The sequence below is a fragment of the Balaenoptera acutorostrata genome, chromosome 1 (assembly GCF_949987535.1).
Source record: "Balaenoptera acutorostrata chromosome 1, mBalAcu1.1, whole genome shotgun sequence".
NCBI lineage: Eukaryota > Metazoa > Chordata > Mammalia > Artiodactyla > Balaenopteridae > Balaenoptera > Balaenoptera acutorostrata.
The window spans coordinates 152,421,653-152,446,553 of record NC_080064.1 but is presented as its reverse complement, the minus strand read 5'-3'; the positions used below and the strand labels follow the sequence as shown (position 1 = coordinate 152,446,553).

General features: G+C 35.3%; 1 protein-coding gene across 2 annotated transcripts in view; it reads right to left on the bottom strand.

Annotated features, from left to right (window-relative positions):
* Window positions 1-24,901, bottom strand: part of INTS7 (integrator complex subunit 7) — a 90,606-nt gene that overhangs the window by 55,705 nt on the left and 10,000 nt on the right. The window contains exons 2-7 of one of the 2 annotated variants that reach the window (XM_057526109.1): window positions 23,833-23,962; window positions 22,514-22,660; window positions 21,245-21,382; window positions 14,418-14,464; window positions 10,532-10,731; window positions 9,926-10,048 (exon numbers count right to left, since the gene is read on the bottom strand). In XM_057526109.1, the coding sequence (XP_057382092.1) occupies window positions 9,926-10,048; window positions 10,532-10,731; window positions 14,418-14,464; window positions 21,245-21,382; window positions 22,514-22,660; window positions 23,833-23,962 (785 nt within the window). Of the gene's footprint in view, window positions 1-9,925; window positions 10,049-10,531; window positions 10,732-14,417; window positions 14,465-21,244; window positions 21,383-22,449; window positions 22,661-23,832; window positions 23,963-24,901 lie in introns of those variants that run through there. The other variant, XM_057526120.1, reaches the window with a different exon arrangement.

Genomic DNA, 24,901 nt, shown 5'->3' with positions numbered 1-24,901 from the left:
AGCGGCCCCTGCTTGCCGTAACTAGAGAAAGCCATCGCACAGAAACGAAGACCCAACACAGCCAAAAGTAAATTAATTAATTACTTAATTTAAAAAAAAGCAGATATAGATGCTATTTTTGAAGTTCAAAAGAAAGCTTTTTTACAAAAGAAAAAAAAAGTCATTGCCATTTGGTAATATTACAGTTTTAATTTATTTATTTAAATACGTAGGCTACCTCCATTTATCCACTTTTTACTGCCTAAATTGTTCTGCCTTGTACTGTTAGTTTGTACTTAGGAATAAAATTATTAACCAAATAGCCCCATAGGTTATGTCCTGTATTTACACATATTCAAAATTACGTCTTATAAAGTGCTCTATGTATAACAGATATTTAACCTTTTGGGATAATCAAGAATGTTGAGACATGTTACATAAGATGATGATATTAATAATTTTAAAGAAGAAAAGATTTACCATTTAAAAAATTGAACAAAACGTTCAAAAATCTATAAAATTATCTACAGTGTTATCTTCTAATTTCTGTCACTTTGCACAGTACTGGATACCTAAAATGCTCTCTGTAATTACATACTGGTTTAAAGGTCCATTAATTCAATGTAGTAAGCTTAATGGAGCACATCAAAGTTCCCCAGAAATAGCACATCAGTCATATTTCAATGATGAAATATGGTTCAAGTTTCTGTTTCAAGGATGTTACCTATTACAAAATTGTTCTTACCAGGACCATTTTTCAAATGAACAAAAAGGAAAAATCTAACTCTTCAAATGGAGCCCCCTTTCTCACACACCACCACTGTCACTGTCACTGTCACTGACTATTTGGTCTGAATTTCTCTCTCCAGGCTGGTTTAACTCACTGCTCAACTGAGGCTCTGTCCTGAATTACTGTTTTCTGGGTCAGCTCCTAAATGGGGGCTTCTCCTCTACTATAGAATGGGACTGGCCACCAGGGATGTGTTCCAAAAAAGCATGGCAGAAAGTTTATAATCTTCAAAATAAAGAAAAATGTCATGTTAAAAGTACTCTGTGAAGGGGATTAAGAGGTACAAACTTTCAGTCATATAATAAGTCACAGCATGTGATGTACAGCATAAGAAACATGGTCAATAATACTGTAGTAAGTCTGTATGAGGACAAATGGTTACTAGATTTATTGTGGTGATCATTTCATAACGTATTTAAATATTGAATCACTATGTTATACACCTGAAACTAATATAATATTGTATGTCAACAATACTTCAATTAAAAATAAACAAAAGTACTCTGCCAGACACATAATACCTCTAAATTTTCTATGTCTCCATTGTACTAACTACAAAAAGAAAAAGATTATTAAAAGAGCTAATTCTCATGTTTAACTTGTCATTCCTTCTAGGATCAGGTAAGATACAATCAGAAATCTTAGGAGAGATCAAGTCAAAAATAAAATTACGTCTTTGAGAATACCCAGAACAAATAATCTTTTGCTGTGTAACAGACAGGTTGCATAAATCAACCTCTTCAGATAAGACAGTAACATCAGAATAGTGTAAACTATTAATACTGATCAACACAAATGGATATTATAGCAAGACATATAAAAAAAATCCAAAGAGAAATACAAACACATGAAAAAATATTTTTGTTCCTATGAAATTATTTGTTTTTGTCTACCTTAACAATAATACGCTATACTTGGGCCTTGATTTAGGCCCTTCCTTCCTTCAGGTTTTTAAGACATTCAGAATGAAAGTATTTCCTTTAAACCTGGAATATCTGATTACAGGTGGAAATTATAATACCTACCAACACACCCGTAAAAATAGCAATAGAATGCACACAATTTGCACCTGAAATACCAAAACTCAAAAATCAATCAGCAGTGATAAGACTGGCTGAGAGGAAGAAAGGGAGGAAAGAATGAAGAAAGAAAAGAAGGAGGGAGGAAAACCTTGAAGAAAAATAATTACTCTTGGTGACTGAGAGTAAAATTTAAATTTGAAATCAACAAGCTATTACCTTGTAAAGGTTAAATCATTAGAACTGTTTTCTTCTGCTCTATTTCAATATTTTCAAAAATACACCCAGGCTTTGAAAAAATGATTATTTGACCACATCCATTTAATTAAAATCAATATGCTCAGATTTCAGGCACAGTGGGAAAAAATTCTTTGTGGGAGAGACAAATATTTAATAACATGTATTTTCAATTAAAAAGAACTAAAGAAAAAAGCCACAAGAAAGATAAAGATAAATAAGAACAAAAAACTTCAAGGAAGACGTGGTATATTGAAGAAATACTCCTAAGCTGTGAAATCAACAAAACAGTTAACACTTAAGTAACCATTAATGCGGTTGTGAAGTTCAATGCAAATATTACAAAAAAAATTTCATACGATAACTGCATAGTATAAAAAAAGTAACTGGTAATTAAATTCCAGATTATTTTAACAACATACAGGGGGAGGAGGGAATGAAGGGGAGTAGAAAAGAGGAGAATTTAAGCCTGCTAAATTTGCAATATTTCAACCACCATACTTTTCATTCTTTATAGAGATACACAAGTTCTTATATTAATATATTAAATATAGAGGTAGGAAAGTAAGAATGTTTAATTACCATGCTAAAATCTTTTTAATTCACTAGAGAATAAAGCAACAGTGAAAACTTGACCAAAATAACAAAGTAATGAAACAAAGGAAACAAAAAAGGACACATTATAAACAGTCTAAAATAAGACTGTTTATAAAAGAAGTACAAAAACTCAGTTACATCAATAAATGTAAATAAGTTATACTACTAAAAAAGACTCAGATTAAGTCTAAAGAGGTAAATCTAATTATATGCTATTTATAAGAATCAAACATAAATGACAGAGAAAGGCTGAGGATAACAAAATTGGCAAAGACCTGATAGATATGTGGAAAGAAAAATAAACAAGAGGCAATATTAATATTACATAAAGAACTATGTAAGGCCAAACTATTTTGAGGCCAAAATAGCTTTAAATAGGAGAGAGGATTCTTTTACATTAATAAAAGTTCTATCTGTGGAACAAGATAGCATTAAGATTTTTAAATTAAAATGGTGACATATAAATTGGCATGAGAAGCTAATGAATATCAAAACTTCACAGATCAAAAAGAGAAACTAATTTAAGATATAGTATACTTGAATAGTATCAATAAGATTTCATACAGTTTTATACTGAAATATATATTAATAATATATATTAACACATAATATATATATTATATATTTATCTGTATTACTTAATATATATATATTACATTATATAGAAAATATACTGTCTTTTCAAATTCTGTGAACTGTTTACAAAAAATGATCCTACACTGTGCCACAAAGAAACCTTAACATGAGGAATTAATAACAAAAGGTTAACAACAACAAAAATTCCATCAACAAATATAAAAAGCTTATCACGTCAAAAATAGAAACTTCCAGTTATAAGAAAAATAAGTACTAGGGATGTAATGCACAACATGATGACTGTAGTTAACACTGCTGTATGTTATATAGGAAAATTGTTACAGTAAATCCTAAGAGTTCTCATCATAAGCAAAAAAAAATTTTTTTCTTGTTTTTCTTTTTATCTATATGAGATGATGGATGCTAACTAAATTTACTGTGTTAATCATTTCATAATATTTGTAAGTCAAACCATTATGCTTAAACTTATGTATGTGATGTATGTCAGTTACATCTTAATAAATGGGATAAAAGAAGAATAAGAAAAAAGGGGATAAAAACATTATTTAAACTAATTCCATGGTCAAAGAGGAAATCAAAACTGCTCTCATGGAAATTAAAAGAACAAAATCATTTACAGTACAGTCGCCCCTCAGTATCCGCAGGGGTTCCAGGACCCCCCCCCCCCACTCCCTGCTGAGGATACCAAAATCTACAGATGTTCAAATACTACTGGTGTAGTATTTGCATATAAATTGCATACGCACATCCTCCCACATACTTTAAATCATCTCTAGATTACTTATAATACCTAACACAATGTAAATGCTATGTAAATAATTGCTGGCAGGTGGCAAATTCAAGTTTTGCTTTTTGGGACTTCTTGGGATTTTCTTTGCAATACTTTTGAGTCATTGGTGGTTGGTTGAATCAGCAGATGCAATACAGAGAGACGATTCTGCAACCAAAAACCATGAAACACCTAGGAATATCTCACAGAATATAAGTAAAATTTGTATGCTGAAAACTAAAAACCACTGATGAGAAATTGAGGAAGATCTAAATAAATGGAGAGATATGCCATGTTCATAGATTAGAAAACTCAATACTATTAAGATGTCAATTCTTTCCAAATTGATCTATAGATGCAAATACCAATCAAAATTCTAGCAGACTTTTTTGTAGAAATTGACAAATTGGTTCGAAATTTTGTATGGAAAGGCAAAGGACCTAGAACACCCAAAATAAAGAAATACAAAGGTAGAGGACTCACAGTACCTGATGCCAAGACTTACAGAATTCCAAGCTACAGAAATCAAAATTGTGTGCTATTGACTTAAGAACAGATACACGGACCAAAGGAACAGAACAGAATCTAGAAATAGACCTATATAGATAAGGTCAACTCATTTTCAACAAAGATGCTAAGGTAATTCACAGAGAAAGGATAGTCTTTTTAACAAATGGTGCTGGAACACCTGGCTATCCAAACACACCTCGATTCCTACCTTGCACCATATACAACAGTCAACTCAAAATGGATTACATAGAGCTAAATATAAAACTTAAAACTATAAAACTTCTAGACGAAAATATATGAGAAAATCTTTGAGACTTTGGGTTAGGTAAAGACTTCCTAGATAAAAAACAAAAATACAACCCCAAAAGGAAAAAAAAAAATTGATAAACTACATTTCATCAAAACAAAAAAACTTCTGTTCTTCAAAAGATACTGTATTCAAGGCACATACTGGCAGAAAATATCTGCAAAATACACATCTGATAAAGTATTTGTATCTGGAATATATAAGGAGCTCAGTAACAAGAAGAAAACCTAAAAAAAAAAAAAAGCAGCATAAAAGATTAGAGCAGGCACTTCACTAAAGAAGAGATCTGGATGACAAGCCTATAAGATGTTCAACATCATTTGTCATTAGGGAAACGCAAATTAAAACCACAATGGGATACCACTACACAACTATTCAAAAGGCTAAAATTACAAAACCATACAATAAAAAGTGCTAGCAAGGATAAAGAACTACAACTCATACATTGCCGGTGAGTATGTAAAATGGTACAGCCATTATATAAAACAGTTTGGCAGTTTCTTACAAAGTTAAACATACATTTACCACACAACCCAACAATTCTACTCCTAGGTATATACCCAAGAAATGTCCTACAAAGATCTGTACAATAGAAGCTTTATTTACAATAGCAAAAAAACAAAAACAAAAAAAACCTGGAAACAATTCAAATGTCCATGAAGCTGTCAATGGATAAATAAACTATGGTCCATATACTGGGATACTACTCAGCAGTAAAACGGAACGAACTACTGCTTCATGTTACAACATGAGTGAATTATGCTAAGCATTATGTTAAGCCAAAGAAGCCATACCCAAAAGGCTACGTATTGTATGATTCCATTTATATTTGGGAAAGGCAAAATTATAGGGATAGAAATCAGTTCAGTACTAGTCAGGGGTTAGGAGAAAGACTGACTAGAGGGGCCCAAAGGAACTCTGGAGTGATTTGAAAATGTTCTATATCACAATTGTGGTGGTAGTTACACAACTGTACACATCTGTCAAAATTTGAACTGCATATCTAGAACTGTGTACCTAGAAAAGTTTCTGTAATTAAATTATACCACAAAATCTGACTTAAAAAGTGCATTTCAAATTAATGGCAAAGGGAACACTAAAAGTTGTAATTTATGGAATGTGGCCAACCTGCACTAAGAAGAAAATTAATAGCCTTAAGTGCTTTCATTATTAAACAGAAGAATAAAAATAAATGTACCAACCACTTGAAAGGCACAAGAAAGCCATGCTTCTGGCAAGAAAAGGGAAATATAAACACAAACACAATAGTAAGAATAAAATAAAGATAAAATTTTAAACACGGAGATACTAAAAATTATAAAGGTTCTTTATACTGATACTAATGAATCTGCAAAATAAATTAAATGGAAAACGAATTATCAAAACTGATTCAAGAGGTAGAAAACTTTGATAGGGCAATAACCATGTAAGTAATTGGAAATATTCTCAAAACTCTATCCCTGGAAGAAGTTCCAGGTTCAGATGGACTTACGGCACTTTTAAAGCTATACCCTCAGAAGACCGAAAATTCTTATGTCATAGCTCTTAACCATTTCAGAGCATGGAAAGGGCAACTATTTACACTGAATTTACATTTTATTTACAACTACTTACATAATATTTACATTATATTAGGTATTGTAAGTAATCTAAAGATGATTTAAAGTATATAGGAGGATATACATAGGTTATATGCAAAAACTATACCATTTTACACAAGGAACTTGAGCATCTGAGGATTTTGGTATTCAGCAGGGGGTACTAGAACCAATCTCCCAAAGATATCAAGGGACAACTGTATAGCAATTAAAGGAAAAAAACATGCAACCACATGAATGAGTCTCATCAGTATAATGTTGAGCAAAAGAAGTAAAAACAAACAAAACTAAACAATATTTTTAGGGAGGCATGTATATAGGTGGTAAAACTATAAAGAGCAAAGAAATGATTATCACAAAGGTCAAAACAGTGGTTTCCATTGGGTGGGTATTAAGGCTCTGATCCGGGAGAACCATGTGAGAGAAGGAAGCAGGGTTCTGTGATTTTGCCGTGTTCTCTTTCTAGCTGGATGGTGGTTACATGGGTTTTGATTTACAATTATTACTTAAACTATTAAATATACATTGTACATACTTTTTTGTATGTGTGATTTATCTGAAAATAAGGAAAGAAATGAGATAGAATAATACAGTGCTCTCACTTGGTTTGGTTCCCTAAAGTGACTGAGCACATTCTCTTCTTGGATAATATGTTTAGTAGAAAAAAAAACCAGAGGACAGAGCTCTCTTAATTCTTAAGTAAGTCCTCTTAAGAAGCTCTCTTAAGCATATTAAGCCTCTCTGAACCCTAATTTGCTCATCTATTAAGTGCAAATACTAATTACTGTCCTTATGTCTTGGGATATTTGTGACTATCAATCATAATATATCAAACATGTTTAGAAAATTGCAAACAAACAAAAAAAACACAGCAGCTCAGTTTTCATAATCTGAAATTCAAAGGTTTTTGTTACACTGTAGCTATGATCATATCAAGAGATAATAAAATCCATGAAAGTAAGATTTATTTCTGACAATTTTCCATTTCACTTCAAGCAGCATTTTTTTAAAAGTGGTGCATCTGTCATCAGTAATGGGTAAACAAGTAGGGTTCCACTTTGAGAAAAAATAAATATAAAACATTAATTTAACCTAGGAAATGCTATAAAAGATGTCACATTAAAAGTCTAGAGATTGAGATCTGTTCTTGTATTTACAAAAGAAAACTTAAGAATGTCTTTTCCTCTGTGTGAAAAGGAGAAATACACTTCGCTTAGTTACCCATCCAGTACCTTTCTCTAATAAATACAGTCAGCACCAAAACTGTTCTCCCTAAATTGAGTAAAGGAGACAAGAATAAAATAAACAATTTAACTGGGCTTCTCAGTTAGCCTTGGTGCTGCTATGGGACAATTAAAAAGAAACTGAGAGGCAAGTCTAATTCACTAAAACAAACCTGAACATTAAAGGATGTAAATTTTTCAATAACTAAGTAATATCTTTGTATGGTGACACAGCATAACTAGACTTATCACGGTGATCGTTTTGAAATGTATAGAAAAAGATTACTATGTTGTGTAACAGAAACTTAACACAGTGTTGTAGCTCAGTTATACTTCAAAAGCAAGCACACAAACAAACATACAAACAAACTCATAGATAAAGAGATCAGATTTGTGGTTACCAGAGGCAGGGGGTAGTTGGATGAAAGCAGCCAAAAGGCACAAACTTCCAGTTATAAGATAAATAAGTACCAGGAATGTAATGTATAGCATGATAAATGTAATTAACACTGCTGTTAAGTTATGTATGAAAGTTGTTAAGAAAGTAAATCCTAAGAGTTCTTATCACACAAAATATTTTTTAAATTCTTTAATTTTGTATCTAGGAGATGATGGATGTTCACTAAACTTATTGTGTAATAATTTCATGATGTTAAGTCAAATCATTACACTGTACACCTAAAACTTATACAATGCTCTATGTCAATTATATCTCAATAAAACTGGGAAAAAAATAAAGGGAAAAAAAGAAAGAAGTTTTATATATTTACTTTGCCACTTCTAACTTCTGCCACCAATATCAACAATGCTCTTAGAAATTTTTTAGATTGAAACACTTAGAAAACGACAAAGATAATATTGGGTTGGCCAAAAAGTGCCTTCGGTTTGTAAGTAAAACTAAAAGACACCTTTTTCATTTCCACCAAAAGCATTACTGAACAACATATTCACCCTTTTGTGCCACTACCTTCTGTCATTTTTTAGGCAACTTCATAATTCCATCTTCCCAAAACTTTTTATCTTTTTGAGCAAAGAACTGTTCCAGGTGCCTTTTACAGTCTTCCAGGGAATTGAAATTTTTTTCCATTAAGAGAATTTTGTAAAGACCAAAACAAATGGAAATCCGAAGGTGCACTGCCTGGTGAATACGGCGGATGAATCAGAACTTCCCAGCCAAGCTCTAACAGTTTTTGCCTGGTCATCAAAGAAACATTCTGTCTTGCATTATCTTGATGAAAGATTAGTCTACTGACTAATTCTAGACACTTTTCGTCGAGTGCTACTTTCAGTTGGTCTAACTGGGAGTAGTACTTGTTGCAATTAATCCTTTGGTTTTCCGGAAGGTGCTCATAATACAGGACTCCCTTCCAATCCCACCACATACACAACATCACCTTCTCCGGATGAAGACCGGCCTTTGGTGTGGTTGGTGGTGGTTCATTTCGCTTGCCCCACGATCTCTTCTGTTCCACATTACTGTACAGTATCCACTTTTCATCGCCTGTTGCAATTTGTTTTTGTTTTTTTTTTAACATCTTTATTGGAGTATAATTGCTTTACAATGTTGTGTTAGTTTCTGCTGTATAACAAAGTGAATCAGCTACACGTATACACAATTTGTTTTAATAACTAAACGTTTTTGTTACGTTTAAGTAGAGAATCACACGTGGAAATATAACTTATGTGGAACCCAAACATCAAAGCGATTAACATAATCAAGCTGGTGTAAATGATTTTCAGTGCTTGATTTGGATATTTTGAGTACGTCAGCTATCTTCTGTGGGGTATAATGTTGATTGTTCTCAATGTCTCAGTTTGATGGCTATCAACTTCAACTGGAGTATCCAACCGTGGAGCATCGTCCAGCGAGAAATCTCCAGCACGAAACCTCACAAACCACTTTTGACATGTTCAGTTAGTGACAGCACCTTCTCCATACACTGCACAAATCTTTTTTTTGCGTTTCAGTTGCGTTTTTACCTTTCTTGAAATAATAAAGCATAATAGGTCGAAAATGTTTTCTTCCATCTTCAATATTAAAATGGCTACACAAAAATTCACCAATTTTGATAAGTCTTGTATTAAATGTACGCTGATATGACAGCTGTCACACACAATCTAACAAAATTGTTTCGAATGAAGTTAAAGACAACTAAGTGCCACTAGAGCGATCTTACAGAAAAAACCGAAGAAACCTTTTGGCCAACCCAATATAAAAATGTAAAGCAAAACAATATGCTCTATTATAATGCTATATTATTTTTCTATATAAAATATTAATGTTCAAAGTTCTGCATACCTGAATGTTTTCCCTACTCCAAGTATGTGGTGTTTTACTGGCAAGTAATTTCAGATCTTGAATAGCAAGTCTCTTTACTGCTTTCCTGGGGTCATTCTTCAAATACTGCAATAGAAGCTGAATCTACAAAGGAAATAAGTCACTCCATGAATGATACTGTCACTGAAATTATCATTAGGGACGCAGTGTAAGTTAGCGAAACTTATATTTGAGACAGGGCTCATTTCGAATTACAGCCCTGTCATGTATTTGCCATATGCCCATGTTTGGGCCTCTTTCTCCTCTTGTATAGAAATATACTATCATTTAACTTGCAAGGTTCTAGCACAAGACCTGGCCTCAAACACTAAATTCTTCCCTTTTTTTTCCCCGCCAACTCCATGCTCTGCCGTGTACCCCCACCTCCCCCTCACTTCTCTCAAGGCTCCTAAGAATCAGCACTATGAACAGAGGAAAAAAGCAAGCAAAAGGAAATGAAACCTTCTCTGATCTTTATCAGAGAAAGGGATTTTAATGTTATCAAAACTTATGGGTTACTTATTTTTTAGCATATACTTAATACGCAAGTTTATTGAAGAAAAGGCAGTTAAAGAAAATTGAAATTACCTGCTTAGGCGTATCAACCAAAGACGAAGCTGCAAGCAGAGTAAAGGTGTGCAAAGAAACAATCACCATTTTGTTGGAAGGATAGGATGTGACTAGCTGTTGTAAAAGCTCACGAGCACTGGACGCCAATATTGCATCATGGTGCATGTGCTGCAGGATAGGGATCAACTTCAGCTTCAAGTCTACTGGCGTGGCTAGACCTAGATACAGAAAGAGTGCTTAGAGATTTCTGATCATCATCCTGGATAACAGTCCACAGTTAAAAGGTCTGATTCAATTAGCAAAATGACCATTTAAAAACAAACAGTAGACTAGTATTATGGTTATAACGTTATAACATCTAGTATAACAAAGATGTTATACTAGAGCTAATCAACAAGTTCAATAGGTGTTTTTCAAAAGTATTTATCTTAACATTAAGTTGTGGGTGCTTATTAAACTACATGCTGATAGTAGAAAATGCCCTTAAAAAGCACAGCAGAAAGCAGTCATATTTGCTGCCTGTTTCTTCCCAAAGGATACTAAAAGATATACACACACATATATACATATACACACGTATATGCACAAACTCAATGGCGATTATTTGATTATATTTACAATTTTAATTATTTCCTTCAACTCTAAGATCAGGATGTGAACAGACTGTGCATGGAGCAGTTTTGAAACTCTCTGAACTTTGTGTAGAAATGCCTTTCTTTACAGCATACATAGCTGGAACTCCATGAGGATTAATTCCAAAGCATCTTTTCCTGTCAACACTGGAGCTACATAAACAAAAAAGTCTTTTCTTCTACAGCATGGCTTTGAGGTGACAGTGAACAAAACACTGTCAGTCATAATGTACTACACATATGTCAAAAGCTAATTTATCTCTGCTGATCACTGGTTTTGCCACTGTGAAGTAACTGTTAGTGTGAATACATAAATACCCTTTCAACATCCAACAGTGGCTTACATCAACTAAGTCCCTTACTATTTGGCCTCTCTTTGAGTTTAGCCAAAGCAGAGAGTCCCAGGAGATGGGAGGGAGAAGAATGAGGTCAGAGCATTTACTCCCTGGTTTTCTCTCTGCAGGATCATATCAGGCTTATGTTATTATTGTTTTGATCCTTACGGTACTGAATGCATTTGAATGACCAGTCTATCTTTGAAACTCTTTCCCAGTAGCTTCTGCTTTTTCACACTCTTCCTGGTTTTTGTCCTTTCTCAATCTCTTTGTATCCTCCTCTTTATCCACACTTTAATTTCTGGTATTCCTTGGGCTTGGTAATATATTATCTTCTTACCCTATGTACTTTCTCTGAGTGAGCTTATATAAACCCATGGCTTCTATTACCAGCTATATGCTTTTAAAGACTGCCTCCCCCTCTCCTCCCCGCCCCCAGAACTTCAGATATGTATATCCCATTACCTCTGGTCATCTCCAATGGGATGTCTCTGATGTATTTTATACTTAATACAGCCCAAAGAGAACTTCTGATCTTTACTACGAAATCGCCCCTCCAACTTTTCCCATTTCAGGATATGACAATTCCATCATTACAACTCCTCAGAACTTGGAGTCTTTCTTGATTCCCTTATTTCTCTCACACCCACATCCAAATTTATCAACAAATCTTGTTGGTTTCTATCTTCAAAATATAACCCAAATCTGACTGTCTTTCCACCTTCATTGCTATCACACTGGTCCATTTCCAGCACCATCTCTTGACTGGATCATTGCAAAAGTGTCCTAAGTATTGTCTCTACTTAGGCCTTTCCCCATGGCAGACTCCTGTCACATATCCCCCCCTTCTCCTCTGCAAGTCTATTCTCAATCCAGCAGTCAGAGGGACTCTTTGTGCTTACAGACATTTTTACTGAAGGTTTAGGGAGACTCAAGATTTTACTTTGCAGAAACACAAGCAACTTAAAATTTAACTTAAGGATACTTTATTCCTAAAACTTGCTCACCACTTCTATATCTTGAGCTCCAATCTTCCTCCACCTTGCCCCCATTCCTACCCTTGTGTTTTTCTCCCTGTCTCTCTTTCCATCTCCTAATTCCTGTTCATTTGTTTTCATTTTAAATTTATTTATTTATTTATTTGTTTGTTTGTTTTTATTTAATTATTTTTGGCTGCATTGGGTCTTCGTTGCTGTGCGCGGGCTTTCTCTAGTTGCAGTGAGCAGGGGCTACTCTTCATTGCGGTGCACGGGCTTCTCATTGCGGTGGCTTCTCTTGTTGCAGAGCATGGGCTCTAGGCGCGTGGGCTTCAGTAGTTGTGGCACGTGGGCTCAGTAGTTGTGGCTCACGGGCTCTAGAGTGCAGGCTCAGTAGTTGTGGTGCATGGGCTTAGTTGCGCCGCAGCATGTGGGATCTTCCCGGACGAGGGCTCGAACCTGTGTCCCCTGCACTGGCAGGCGGATTCTTAACCACTGCATCACCAAGGAAGTCCCTACTTTAATTTTTAACAGATAAAACTTATGGAACAAAAATGAATCTTAAATATGCATATTAATGGATTTCTACATATGAATATATCCATAGAGCCACCACTCAAGCTATACAGAATCCTCCAGCACCCTAGGAGGCTTACTTCTATAGCTTACATCAACTCCCTTGCTATTTGCCTTCTGCCTGGGTGGAGAGCCCCAGCAGATGGGAAGAGAAGAATGCTCAGGTCCGAGTATTTATTCCTTGGCTCCTTCTCTGCAGGGTCACATCGGGTCACACCATTCTGAAGGTCAGTTTCTCAAAGTGGCCCTCTCGATGTGACTCCAGGTTCTGGTAACCACTCCCTCTCCTGCACCATAGAGGGGTACAGGACTACATCACCCCCTATAGGTTACCCTGCCCACACCTTTGTAAATGGCTCCTTCATTAAACCCTACTTGAATTAACTCAGCTCCAGTGTGACATCTGTTTCCTGCTGAGATCTTGTCTGATACGGCAGGCATTCAATAAAAACCTGCTCAATGAATGAGTGATGCTTCCTTCTAATGATCGCTTTCTGCAGGACAGCCCTTTTCTGGCAGCAGGGGAAAAAAGACAAAGGAATAAACGGAAACAGGCCAAAGCTCAACCACTGTATCTTGGTCTTCAGTTAAGTGATTTTACTGTGACTCCATTCCCTTTTCCATAAAACAGAGGGAGTCGTATTACCTATCCAAGTCCGCCAAAGTGCGCGATGCAAAGAAATGCCACCTAGAAATACACAAAGAAAGTTGTGTTCTCTAGAGCTGTGCAATGCTGTAACCCCACAGCTTCCTTTTATGAATATTATGAGGGTAAATGGGGTAATACATGTGAAGCACAGTATGGAAGATGAGATTAGAATACTAAGGCTTTGTAGGCTACAGTAAGGAATTTGGATTTGAGTTTCGTTGCAACTGGAAGATACTGGAGGGACGTTAGCAGAGTGAAGAGAGTTCCAGAGCTCCTAACAGCACAGCTCTCCCCCAGGTCAGAACGTTTTCCCCCTAAATATCTGCATTTCTCACTCAAATATCACTTTATCAGAAGTCTTCCTTGATCAACATATATAAAACAGAAACTTTCCCCCTTCTATCCTGCCATCTGCTCTGGGAACTCTCTATCCTCCTTACCGCACTTGTTCTCCACAGCACCTGATATGTCATAAATTTACTTATCTGTTGCTACCACCAACCCTTCCACCATTAGAATGTAGGTTACATGAGGGCAAGGGCTTTGTTTTGTGTACTACTGTATCCTAAGCACCTAGAAAGTTCTGGCATTTAGAAGACACTTAATAAACATTATTTGAATGAATAAATGAATGAATAGTGACTAGCACACAGTAAGTACTTAATAAATGTTAGCAGCTATTATTAATATAAATCCCATTAAGTTACTTCGTAATACCAAATGAAGCATACATACCTTGAATCATTTCACTGATTTTGTTACAGATTCCTACAGCAAAATCCCTTTGGAAAGAAAAAACAGCAAAATCTTTAAAACCAGTTAAATTTGCTTCAGTTTTCTGAGGACTTAAAAGAAACAGAACACAGTAAGCACAGGAGAAATGTAATCCTCCAAATCGAAACTAATATTACTAAGGTCAGGTGCCAGGTGGGGTAAGAAGTGCAACTGAAACCAAAACTCCAAACAGCAGTGGGCTTATGCCAACACTGTTCCCACATGATTTTCAAGGAAAGATGCTCTGATTTATGAGCATTGTTGCAATTTGCATTACTAAATGACACCGAAAGACTCAAGGTCACTATCTCAGTCTACAATGTTTTAGGACACACTTTTTTTTTTTTAATTTTTATTTATTCATTTATTTATTCATTCATTTATGGCTGTGTTGGGTCTTCGTTTCTGTGCGAGGGCTTTCTCTAGTTGTGGCAAGTGGGGGCCACTCTTCATCATGGTGCACGGGCCTCTCACTGTAGCGGCCTCTCTTGTTGCGGAGCACAGGCTCCAGACGTGCAGGCTCAGTAATTGTGGCTCACGGGCCCATTTGCTCCGCGGCATGTGGGATCTTCCCAGACCAGGGCTCGAACCCGTGTCCCCTGCATTGGCAGGCAGGATTCTCAACCACTGCGCCACCAGGGAAGCCCAGGACACACTTTTAACTAACAGAAGCTTTCAACACACAAGCGATCACTTACGTAAACAATAAAATATATACCAAATATTCTGAATTTTAGAAAAACAGAGTAAGTATGAAGTAGTAGAAACGCAGTAGGAAATATGGATAGAATCTTACTAAGAGCCAAATTATTTAAAAGTGGCCATTTTTTAGATTAAAGACCTAAATGTAAGACTGGATACTATAAAACTCCCAGAGGAAAACAGGCAGAATACTCTTTGACATAAATCTTTTTGGATCCATCTCCTAGAGTAATGGAAATAAAAACAAAAATAAACAAATGGGACCTAATGAAACTTAAAAGCTTTTGCACAGCAGAGGAAACCATATGCAAAGCGAAAAGACAACCTACAGAATGGGAGAAAATATTTATTTGCAAACGATGCAACAAAGGATTAATCTCCAAAATACACAAACAGCTCATACAGCTCAATATCAAAGAAACAAACAACCCAATCAAAAAATGGGCAGAAGATCTGAACAGAAATTTCTCCAAAGAAGAAAGAAGACATACAGATGGCCAAAAGGCACATGAAACAATGCTCAACATCGCTAATTACTAGAGAAGCACAAATCAGAACTACAATGAGGTATCACCTTACACCAGTCAGAATGGCCATCATCAAAAAGTCTACAAATAATAAATGCTGGAGAGGGTGTGGAGAAAAGGGAACCCTCCTACATTGCTGGTGGGAAGGTAGATTGGTGCAGCTACTAGGGAGAACAGTATGGAGGCTCCTTAAAAAACTAAAATTAGGGCTACCATATGATCCTGCAATCCCACTACTGGGCATATACCCAGAGAAAACCATAATTTTAAAAGATACATGCACCCCAATGTTCACTGCAGCACTATTTACAATAGCCAAGACATGGAAACAACCTAAATGTCCATCAACAGATGAACAGATAAAGAAGATGTGGTATACATATACAGTGGAACATTACTCAGCCATAAAAAAGAATGAAAAATGCTATTTGCAGCAACATGGATGGACCTAGATTGTCATACTAAGTGAAGTAAGCCAGACTGAAAAAGACAAATATGATATAGCTTATATGTGGAATCAAAAAAAATGATACAGATGAACTTATATACAAAACAGAAATAGACCCACAGACATGGAAAATAGACTTGTGCTTACCAAGGGGGAGGGGGAGGAGGGATAAATTAGAGGAGTTTGGGATTAACATATACACACTACTATACATAAAATAGATAACAAATAGGACCTACTGTATAGCACAGGGAACTATACTCAATATTTTGTAATAACCTATATGGGAAAAGAATCTGAAAAATAGATATATATATATGCATAATTGAATCACTTTGCTGTACACCTAAAAGTAACACAACATTGTAAACGAACTATACTTCAATTAAAAAAATAAAATAAAAGGGCTTCCCTGGTGGCGCAGTGGTTGAGAATCTGCCTGCTAATGCAGGAGACACGGGTTCGAGCCCTGGTCTGGGAAGATCCCACATGCCGCGGAGCAGCTGGGCCCGTGAGCCACAGCTGCTGAGCCTGCGCGTCTGGAGCCTGTGCCCCGCAACGGGAGGGGCCGCGATAGTGAAAGGCCCGCGCACCGCGATGAAGAGTGGCCCCCACTTGCCGCAACTAGAGAAAGCCCTCGCACGAACCGAAGACCCAGCACAGCCAAAAATAAATAAATAAATAAATAAATAAATAAAATAAATTTAAAATAAATAAATAAATAAAAGGCTGCTAGTAAAAAAAAAATTGTTTAAAAAAAAATAAAATAAAATAAAAATTAAAAATAAAGTAGGCATTTTAAAAATATTATATACATGTAAAGTATTTTCCAAGGTGTTGCTTTTGAGTCTGTTGCAATTGAAATATCACTGAGTGTTGCAAAAGTTATTAATAACATGAATGTTTGGGACAAAACATTATATAATATGTAAGGAAATATGATACAGATAATATGATCTAACTTGGCTCTTTTAGTCATGATAAATGATACACAGGGCATGGAATATTTCCCCTCTGCAGTTCAGATGTCTATATAAAACATTTTCTGCCATTAAGATATTATTTAATATTCTCTGACAAAATGGAAAGCACACATCAAGTACACAGTGGTTGTCTGCAGGAAAAGTACCATGCAGTCATTTGAGTTTCGAGATGAGCTACCCATTTTTTTTCATGAAATTCCATAATTATTCAGAGTTGGCTATTTGCAGGTATTTTCTAAAAAGATGAATAAAGTAAGCTTGTAACTTTCATGAAAGTAACTGGGAAAATTTTTTGCCAATCTTAGCTTCTAAGCAAAAATTAGCATTTCAGAAAACTTATATCTGTCACCATGAGCTTGACAGCTTAATATTTAAAGACCTTCCTGATGAGATCAGTGGTGATAGCAACAAATGTGATCCTTTGATATTTTACAATGAAAAAGGTCAACATTTGGAAGACCTGCATAACACAGTGAACCAATATTTTCCAGAAGACCAATATCTAAGTTATAAAACCATACACGGGTAAGAGAGGCTAATGACTTTCAATATAACAGTACATATTCACTGGTGGTTTTAGAGTTCACAGGGCAATCAACCTTTAAGAACCAACACTTTTCTAGTTTTGGTACAGTATCAAAGAAAAACATCCATAATTACCTATAAAGCCTTTAAAAACACTCCTCTCTTTTCCAACTATATATCTGTGTGAGGCTGGATTTTTTTTCACATATTTTAACCAAAATAACATTGCAACAGAAACAGTGAACACAGAATCAGATATGAGAATCCAGCCAGACATTAAAGAGATTTGTAAAAATGTAAAACAAGGCCATTCTTCCCACAAACTTGATTTCTGTTTTCGAAAATAATTATTTTCATAAAGATATTTTTATGTTAACATATTAAGAATTTGTTACTTTTTAAATGAACTAATAAATATTTTTAAAATTTAGGCATTTTCATTCTAATACAGTAACTATCAGTTGATATAATCCACATAAACAAAAAAAGCTCTTCGAGGACTTCAATAATGTTTGAAGAGTGTAAAGGGATTCTGATACCAAATAGTTTCAAAACTACTGCTCTGGTATCAGCCTCACATTTGATAAGAAAAAGTAAGTTGTAAATGTCTTTCAGGTATAAGGCAAAAGGTGTATTAGCTATGTATAGATGACCTGTTCACATTTCAGAGTGCTCTTGTTGTACTTGTTATTCCTTCTGCTTGGAATATCCTTCCACTAGATTGCTGCCTCTTCTTCAGCACCCAGTATCAGCTCAAATGTCACCTCCTCAGTGAGGCCTTCCCTGATCACTCTACCTAAGCAGCTCACTCAGGTCATCATCACAATGACAAAACTGTTCTATTTTTCCATAACATTAATGAGCAGCTGAAACTATTTTGTGTTTACATCACAACAGGTCATTCATCTTTTCCACTTCTGTATTCCTGGTGCTTGGAATAGAGTCTGGACATGATGGATATTCACTAAGTATTTCTTCACTAACTATATAATAACTTTTTAAAAAATAGTATCTTTTTTTTTTTTTAATTTTTGGCTGTGTTGGGTCTTTGCTGCTGTGCTCGGGCTTTCTCTAGTTGCGGCGAGCGGGGTCCACTCTTTGTTGCAGTGCGCGGGCTTCTCACTGCGGTAGCTTCTCTTGCTGTGGAGCACAGGCTCTAGGCGCGTGGGATTCAGTAGTCGTGGTGCGCGGACTCAGTAGTTGTGGCTCGCGGGCTCTAGAGCGCAGGCTCAGTAGTTGTGGTGCATGGACTCAGTTGCTCCGCGGCATGTGGGATCTTCCCAGACCAGGGCTTGAACCTGTGTCCCCTGCAGTGGCAGGTGGTCTCCCAACCACTGCACCACCAGGGAAGTCCCACTAACTATATAATAACTTCTATAACAACTCAAAGTTTAAGTCTGTTACACTCTTCTATGGTCAATAAACTGCAAGTTAGAAACCTGCAGTTTTCTTTCTTTTCTTTTTTTTTTATTGGTCTAATAATATTTTTTTAAATTCTTAATGTCAGCATTAAGAATATGTTAAGAATATATAGTCTCGTATGGTGAAATAAACAGAATAATCCGATTCTCCAGCTTCTTCCCCCCACCCCCCACCCCCAAATTCCGATGTCACACCATTGGTCATACACTCCTGCACTGTTACCATCTACTGGTACCAAGGGGCTACTCCTTTTAGATGGTGAGTGCACCCTTCAGTTCACCACAGTCACCACGTGAAGTCACCTCTCTCATTGACAACGCCTCCCTGGTCCCTGAAGACATTTGGGTTTGCAACTCCTGCTCTGGGACTAGCTCTTAAAAATTATAACCTTTTTCAGAACAAGTCACATGTGGTTGTGGTAGCAGACAGGTGGAAACAGGATTAAATAAATTCTTAAGGTCTTTTTTGGCCAGTTTCTCTAATTTGCTTAAGATCCAAAATTGATGGAGATACTAACATAAAAATCCATCAGTATTGGTTGAGATATTTGATCTCAAGCCAGGTCATCATTTCTGGGGAAAGAGGTAAATGCTAATCTGAAAAAGACGTATTTCCTTATTCACACTCTGATACATCTAGATAGGTCCTTCAGACTTTCCTATTGCACTAATTTGGTATTTTTAAACATCACAAATCACAAGTATACCATATTGAAGCCTTGTATGTGAAAAACTGCTTCTACATAAACTATTAAATGTTTACTGGTCATCAATTCAATAAGAAAAAAATGCCAACTTTCAAAAGCACAAATAGGAACTGTCTTTACTCAGAAATTTCTCTTCCTCAATTATTGCCACACCTACTACTTTCGATCAGTGAATTAAAAACTATATGCTTTCTATTCTCTAATCTCCTTTCCCAATGAGTAATCCTGGAATTCTGAAGGCTTCATAAGAGCAGCTGAAGAGATGAATGTGTATGTATTAATAAAATATAAAGGAAGACTGTTGGTGATTAACTCTTTCAAGTCTTATCCAAATTTAGCAGAGGCCCTTAATGTAAATGCTACTTTTTATTGAAAAAAATTCATTAGTCGTCTGATTATAAAACCAAAACTTGCTCCTAGCAGGATATACGAAAATTCGTAAAAAAGAAAACAAAAATAAGATAACCATCTTACCAACCAGAGACAATATTTCGATATATATCCTTCTAGTCTTTTCTCTATGCCATAAATATAAATACTTGTTTTTTAAATAAATCTATAATATCATATAACCTATTATGTAACTTATTTCCAAATATATTTCTAAAATATATTCATTACAAAAGCTGATATAGTATTTTGTTGTACAGTCATATCTATCTTATTAGCACACTGGTTGGAATTTAAATTGTTACTAATTTTTTTGGTTACTATAACCCTATAACTAGCATCCTTGTAAGTAAATATCAGTACACATTGCTGACTCCTTAGGATAAGTTCTAAGTGGATTTTCTAGGTCAAAGGAATGTACATGTTTGAAGCAAAATACATATTACCAAAATGTCCTCCAGAAAGCAATGCTACTTCCCCATCAGTCACTAAAGGGAATAATATATATTTTTTAGAGAGGATAATCAAGCAAGTCAAACACCGTAATAAATCTATGGTCAACATTTCATCCAAAAAAAAAAAATATATATATATATATACACACACACACACATAGATATACTGTTTTGTAAGACAGTAGACTATGACATCCCAAATAAATTAAAATTGGTTTCAACTCAAGTTACTGTCTCTGTCAAACTGTGCACAGTTCTACTGCCAAAAACCTAAACTTGAGAAGACAGTAAGAAAGCAGCAATTTAGTATTAGGACTGTATGTCTGGGGAAGGCTGTTCAGTAGACAAAGCTTCTGCTCCCTAATGAAGCCTTCCCCAACTACTCTAATCCCATGCTGATCCTGTCCTTCTGGAAACTCTAATTTCATTTACAGTTAATGCCAACATCTGTACTTAACTTTTCTGTTTTATGGATTTAAGTCCTGTTTTCCCAACATGACGGAAACCCTCTTGGAAAATACACCTTGCCATTTACATTTTTCTGTATCCCTTAGTGTTTTACATACACAGATGAGTTATTCCTTCAAAACCTCTTCCTGGGAAGCCAAATTATAAAAGGCCTATGCTTACTTTGATTGTGCAGAGAAGTTAGCAGCAGCAAAAACAGCAGCTTCAACTTCTACGTTATCATGTGAATCCAGACTCTGACGAATACTATGATGAGCATTCTTCCTCTCAGGAATTATTGATGCCAGACTTCCCAACATCCTGCACAAACAGAGAAACCCAAGAAGAATGGAAATACAATAAGCTCAAGGTCAGAAAAGGAAGAAACAGGCAAAGCTAAATTACCAAAACTAAAGTTTACAGGTCATTCCATAAATCTTAGGTTAATAAAGTATCAATTTTAGAAATCAAGCAGTCACTCAAATTCTAAACACTTTTCCATTCTTCAATATGTCAGAAAAACTAACATGGCTTATTTAACACAAGCAAAACTTTTAAAAATCACCTTGAAGTACATGCCAAGTACCAAAGAGAGCCCAGAAAAAGAAACTTTTAAATTATTAAAGCATCAAAATATCAATTTTCCAATGTTGTATGAAGAAGTCCATTTTAGCAAAGCATTAAGAGTTCAATACTTTTGTTATTAAGCAGATCCGCAAAGTAAAAAGTAAGACTTCCCAGTCTTTTTTTCAACATCAGTGATTACTTGTATCATGATTTTCAAACCTCTCCTCAATATCAAGAGAAGAGAGGAGAATGCCCCCTGGGGCTCATATCAGAACTGAGGAAGGAAGAGTTTAGGAAAGTGAGTTTCAAACAATCCAAAAATTATGCATATAATTTCACAGATGATAGACCTAAAATGAGGATATTGGTTCAAGCTGGATATAAGGCTTACAAAATGAAATTCTAACAAAACTTAAAAAAAAATTTTGCTTAATGCCAAGAAAGAAAAGGAAAGGCTGAAGAAACTAAGATGGTTATATCTGGCATTCTCCAAGGAGTCCAGATATAAATTATCATATACAAAAACAAGCACATAACCAAGGATGAATACAGAAAACTGACATGAAACAGTAGAACAAGGTCAGGAAGGTAAAAGTTCAAAATAAGCTGAGGCTAAGCCACATTCACCTTAGAGCTATCAGATCAGAACATCCACCCGCAAAGAGAAATATTTCAAACATAAGTTACCGAAACAGTATCATAGATGGTTAGCTGCAAGGCATTTACAGATTAGGATGGTTACCATATTTTCTCATTGACTGTTAGTAGAAAACATAAAAATAAATTCTTAATATTCAAAATGATAAAAGTAAATATATTGCCTTTTGGGGATATATAATCACAACTCAAACAATCTTGTGGTGACTCATTAGCATAACAGTATACCGGAGTGTGATGGCTCTTGCTACAGGATCATTACTATGAATCACAGAGAAAATCCTCTTCACAAATTCATCCACATTTAGAATCTTCTCCAAATGCTTCTCACTTTGTTGAGTAACTTTAAGAACACATAGCCTCAGGAAATTGTTTCTATGAAAAACCACAGATAAAATAAATTAGATCACTTTATAAAGTAATATTTAATTAGGAATCAAAGCAACACTAATGATATTAATAAATTTTAGCAATAGGCCAATGTTTTTCAATCTTAATATTCTCTGTCTTACCACTGAAAGAGTTAAAAGTCTGTACAGTCATCCTGTGATATCCATGGTGGGGAGGGGGACTGGTTCCAGACCACCCCCTGCCATACCAAAACCCTTGGAGACTCGAATCCCTTATACAAAATGGCATAGTATTTGCACATCCTCCCACACACTTTCAAATCATCTCTAGATTATTTACAATACCTAATACAATATAAATGCTATATAAATAAATGTAAATACAATGTAAATAGTTGCCAATGTGTGGCAAACTCAAGTTTTGCTTTTTGGAACTTTCTGGAATTTTTTTTCCAAATATTTTTGACCCATGGTTGGTAGACCCCATGGATGCAGAATGTTTAGTTGCAGAGGGCCAACTGTACATGAGATGCGTACTAAGCATAAGCAGTTAGCAAAGCCTGCAGTCCTGCTACAAGGCACCAAAACAGTAGTAACATAAAGAGAAGCCCTGGACCCAAACTCAATCTCCTCAGTCATATTATAATCAAGGAGATGGTCATCTTCCTCTCAAGCTAATTCTACAACATCATTTCTCCAAGTCTGATTTGGTGTGTGTATAAGCACATGAATGCATGGAGAAGGGTGGAAAGAAGTGGGAGAGGGAATGGCAGAGAGAAAAAAGTAGGTGTATATTCAGTGCTTGCTTACATGTTTCAGGCACTTCACAGTGACCCATAATCTCATGTAACATGTAATCTCATGTTATAAAATAAAATGTTAAATCAGAAACTTCTCCAAACTATCTGCACAAAGCCACAGATATTTCCAAAATATACAATAATATATTAAGGTTGTCTTAATTTTGAATTATCCTGTCCCCAAAGAAATAAGTACTCTCTGACTTATATCCTTCACTTTTGCTTAAAATGCCATTAAATTTCACACCAAAATTTGTTGCAAATTGCCACGTGCATCCATTAAAATGGTAATGAACCATGTGGAAGTCCTAAAAGGCAAAAAGAATACAGACCACAATATAAAACAAAGAAATATGAACAATGTGCTTTAGGACACCAAGGCCTTAAAAAGACTTACCCAACTCTGAAAACATCAGCTAACTTTAGGAAAGCAGAATTGATGAGAATGGGGAATGGATACTTCTGAAAGAGCCTGGGAAAGCGGACAACTGCTTCACACTGTTCACCAAGTTTGCCAGATCTTAGACCTATGAAGAGCATAAAAAGGGAAGAACAGATTACAAATTTGTGGCTACAATAAGGCAAAAATAGCAAATATCAACACAGTATTACAGAGTAAAATTATTTACACAGTAAAGTAATAATCATTCTTAACAATTAAGTAAAGTACAATTGTAACTCATTACCTTTTCAAAAATAAAAATAGCATATGAAATAGTAATTTGGTAAAGTGTCACTTTTAGATATAGAATAATGAAAAAGAAACTATTTTTTAAAAAAGATTGAGTTGATAAAATATTTGGGGCCATAAGTAAACCTCAACAAATTTAAAAGGACTGAAATCATACTATGTATGTTTTCTGACCATAATGGAATTAAATTAAAAATCAGTAAGAGAAAAATATCTAAAAATTCCCAAATATTTGGAAATTAAGCAACACACTTATAAATAGTCAATAAGATGAATCACTGAAAGAAGTGAAAGAAGAAATCAGAAGGGAAATTTAAAAAAAGAAAAGAAAACAAGAAACTCAATCCTTAATTTGCACCATATACAAAAATTAACTCAAAATGAACCATAGACCTAAATGTAAGAGCTAAAACTATAAATTATATAGAAGAAAATACAGAGGAAATCTTTATAAGCTTAGGTTAAGCAAATAATTCTTAGATAAAACAAAAAATGTGGAGTTTTTAGATTAAAAACATCATAAAATTAAAAAGTGATAAGTTAAACTCTATCAAAATTAAAAACTTCTGCTCTTCGGCTTCCCTGGTGGCCCTAGTGGCACAGTGGTTAAGAATCCGCCTGTCAATGCAGGGGACACGGGTTCGAGCCCTGGTCCGTGAAAATCCCACATGCTGCAGAGCAACTAAGCCCATGCGTCACAACTACTGAGCCTGAGCTCTAGAGCCCGCAAACCACAACTACTGGGCCCGGGTGCCACAACTACTACAGCCTGCGT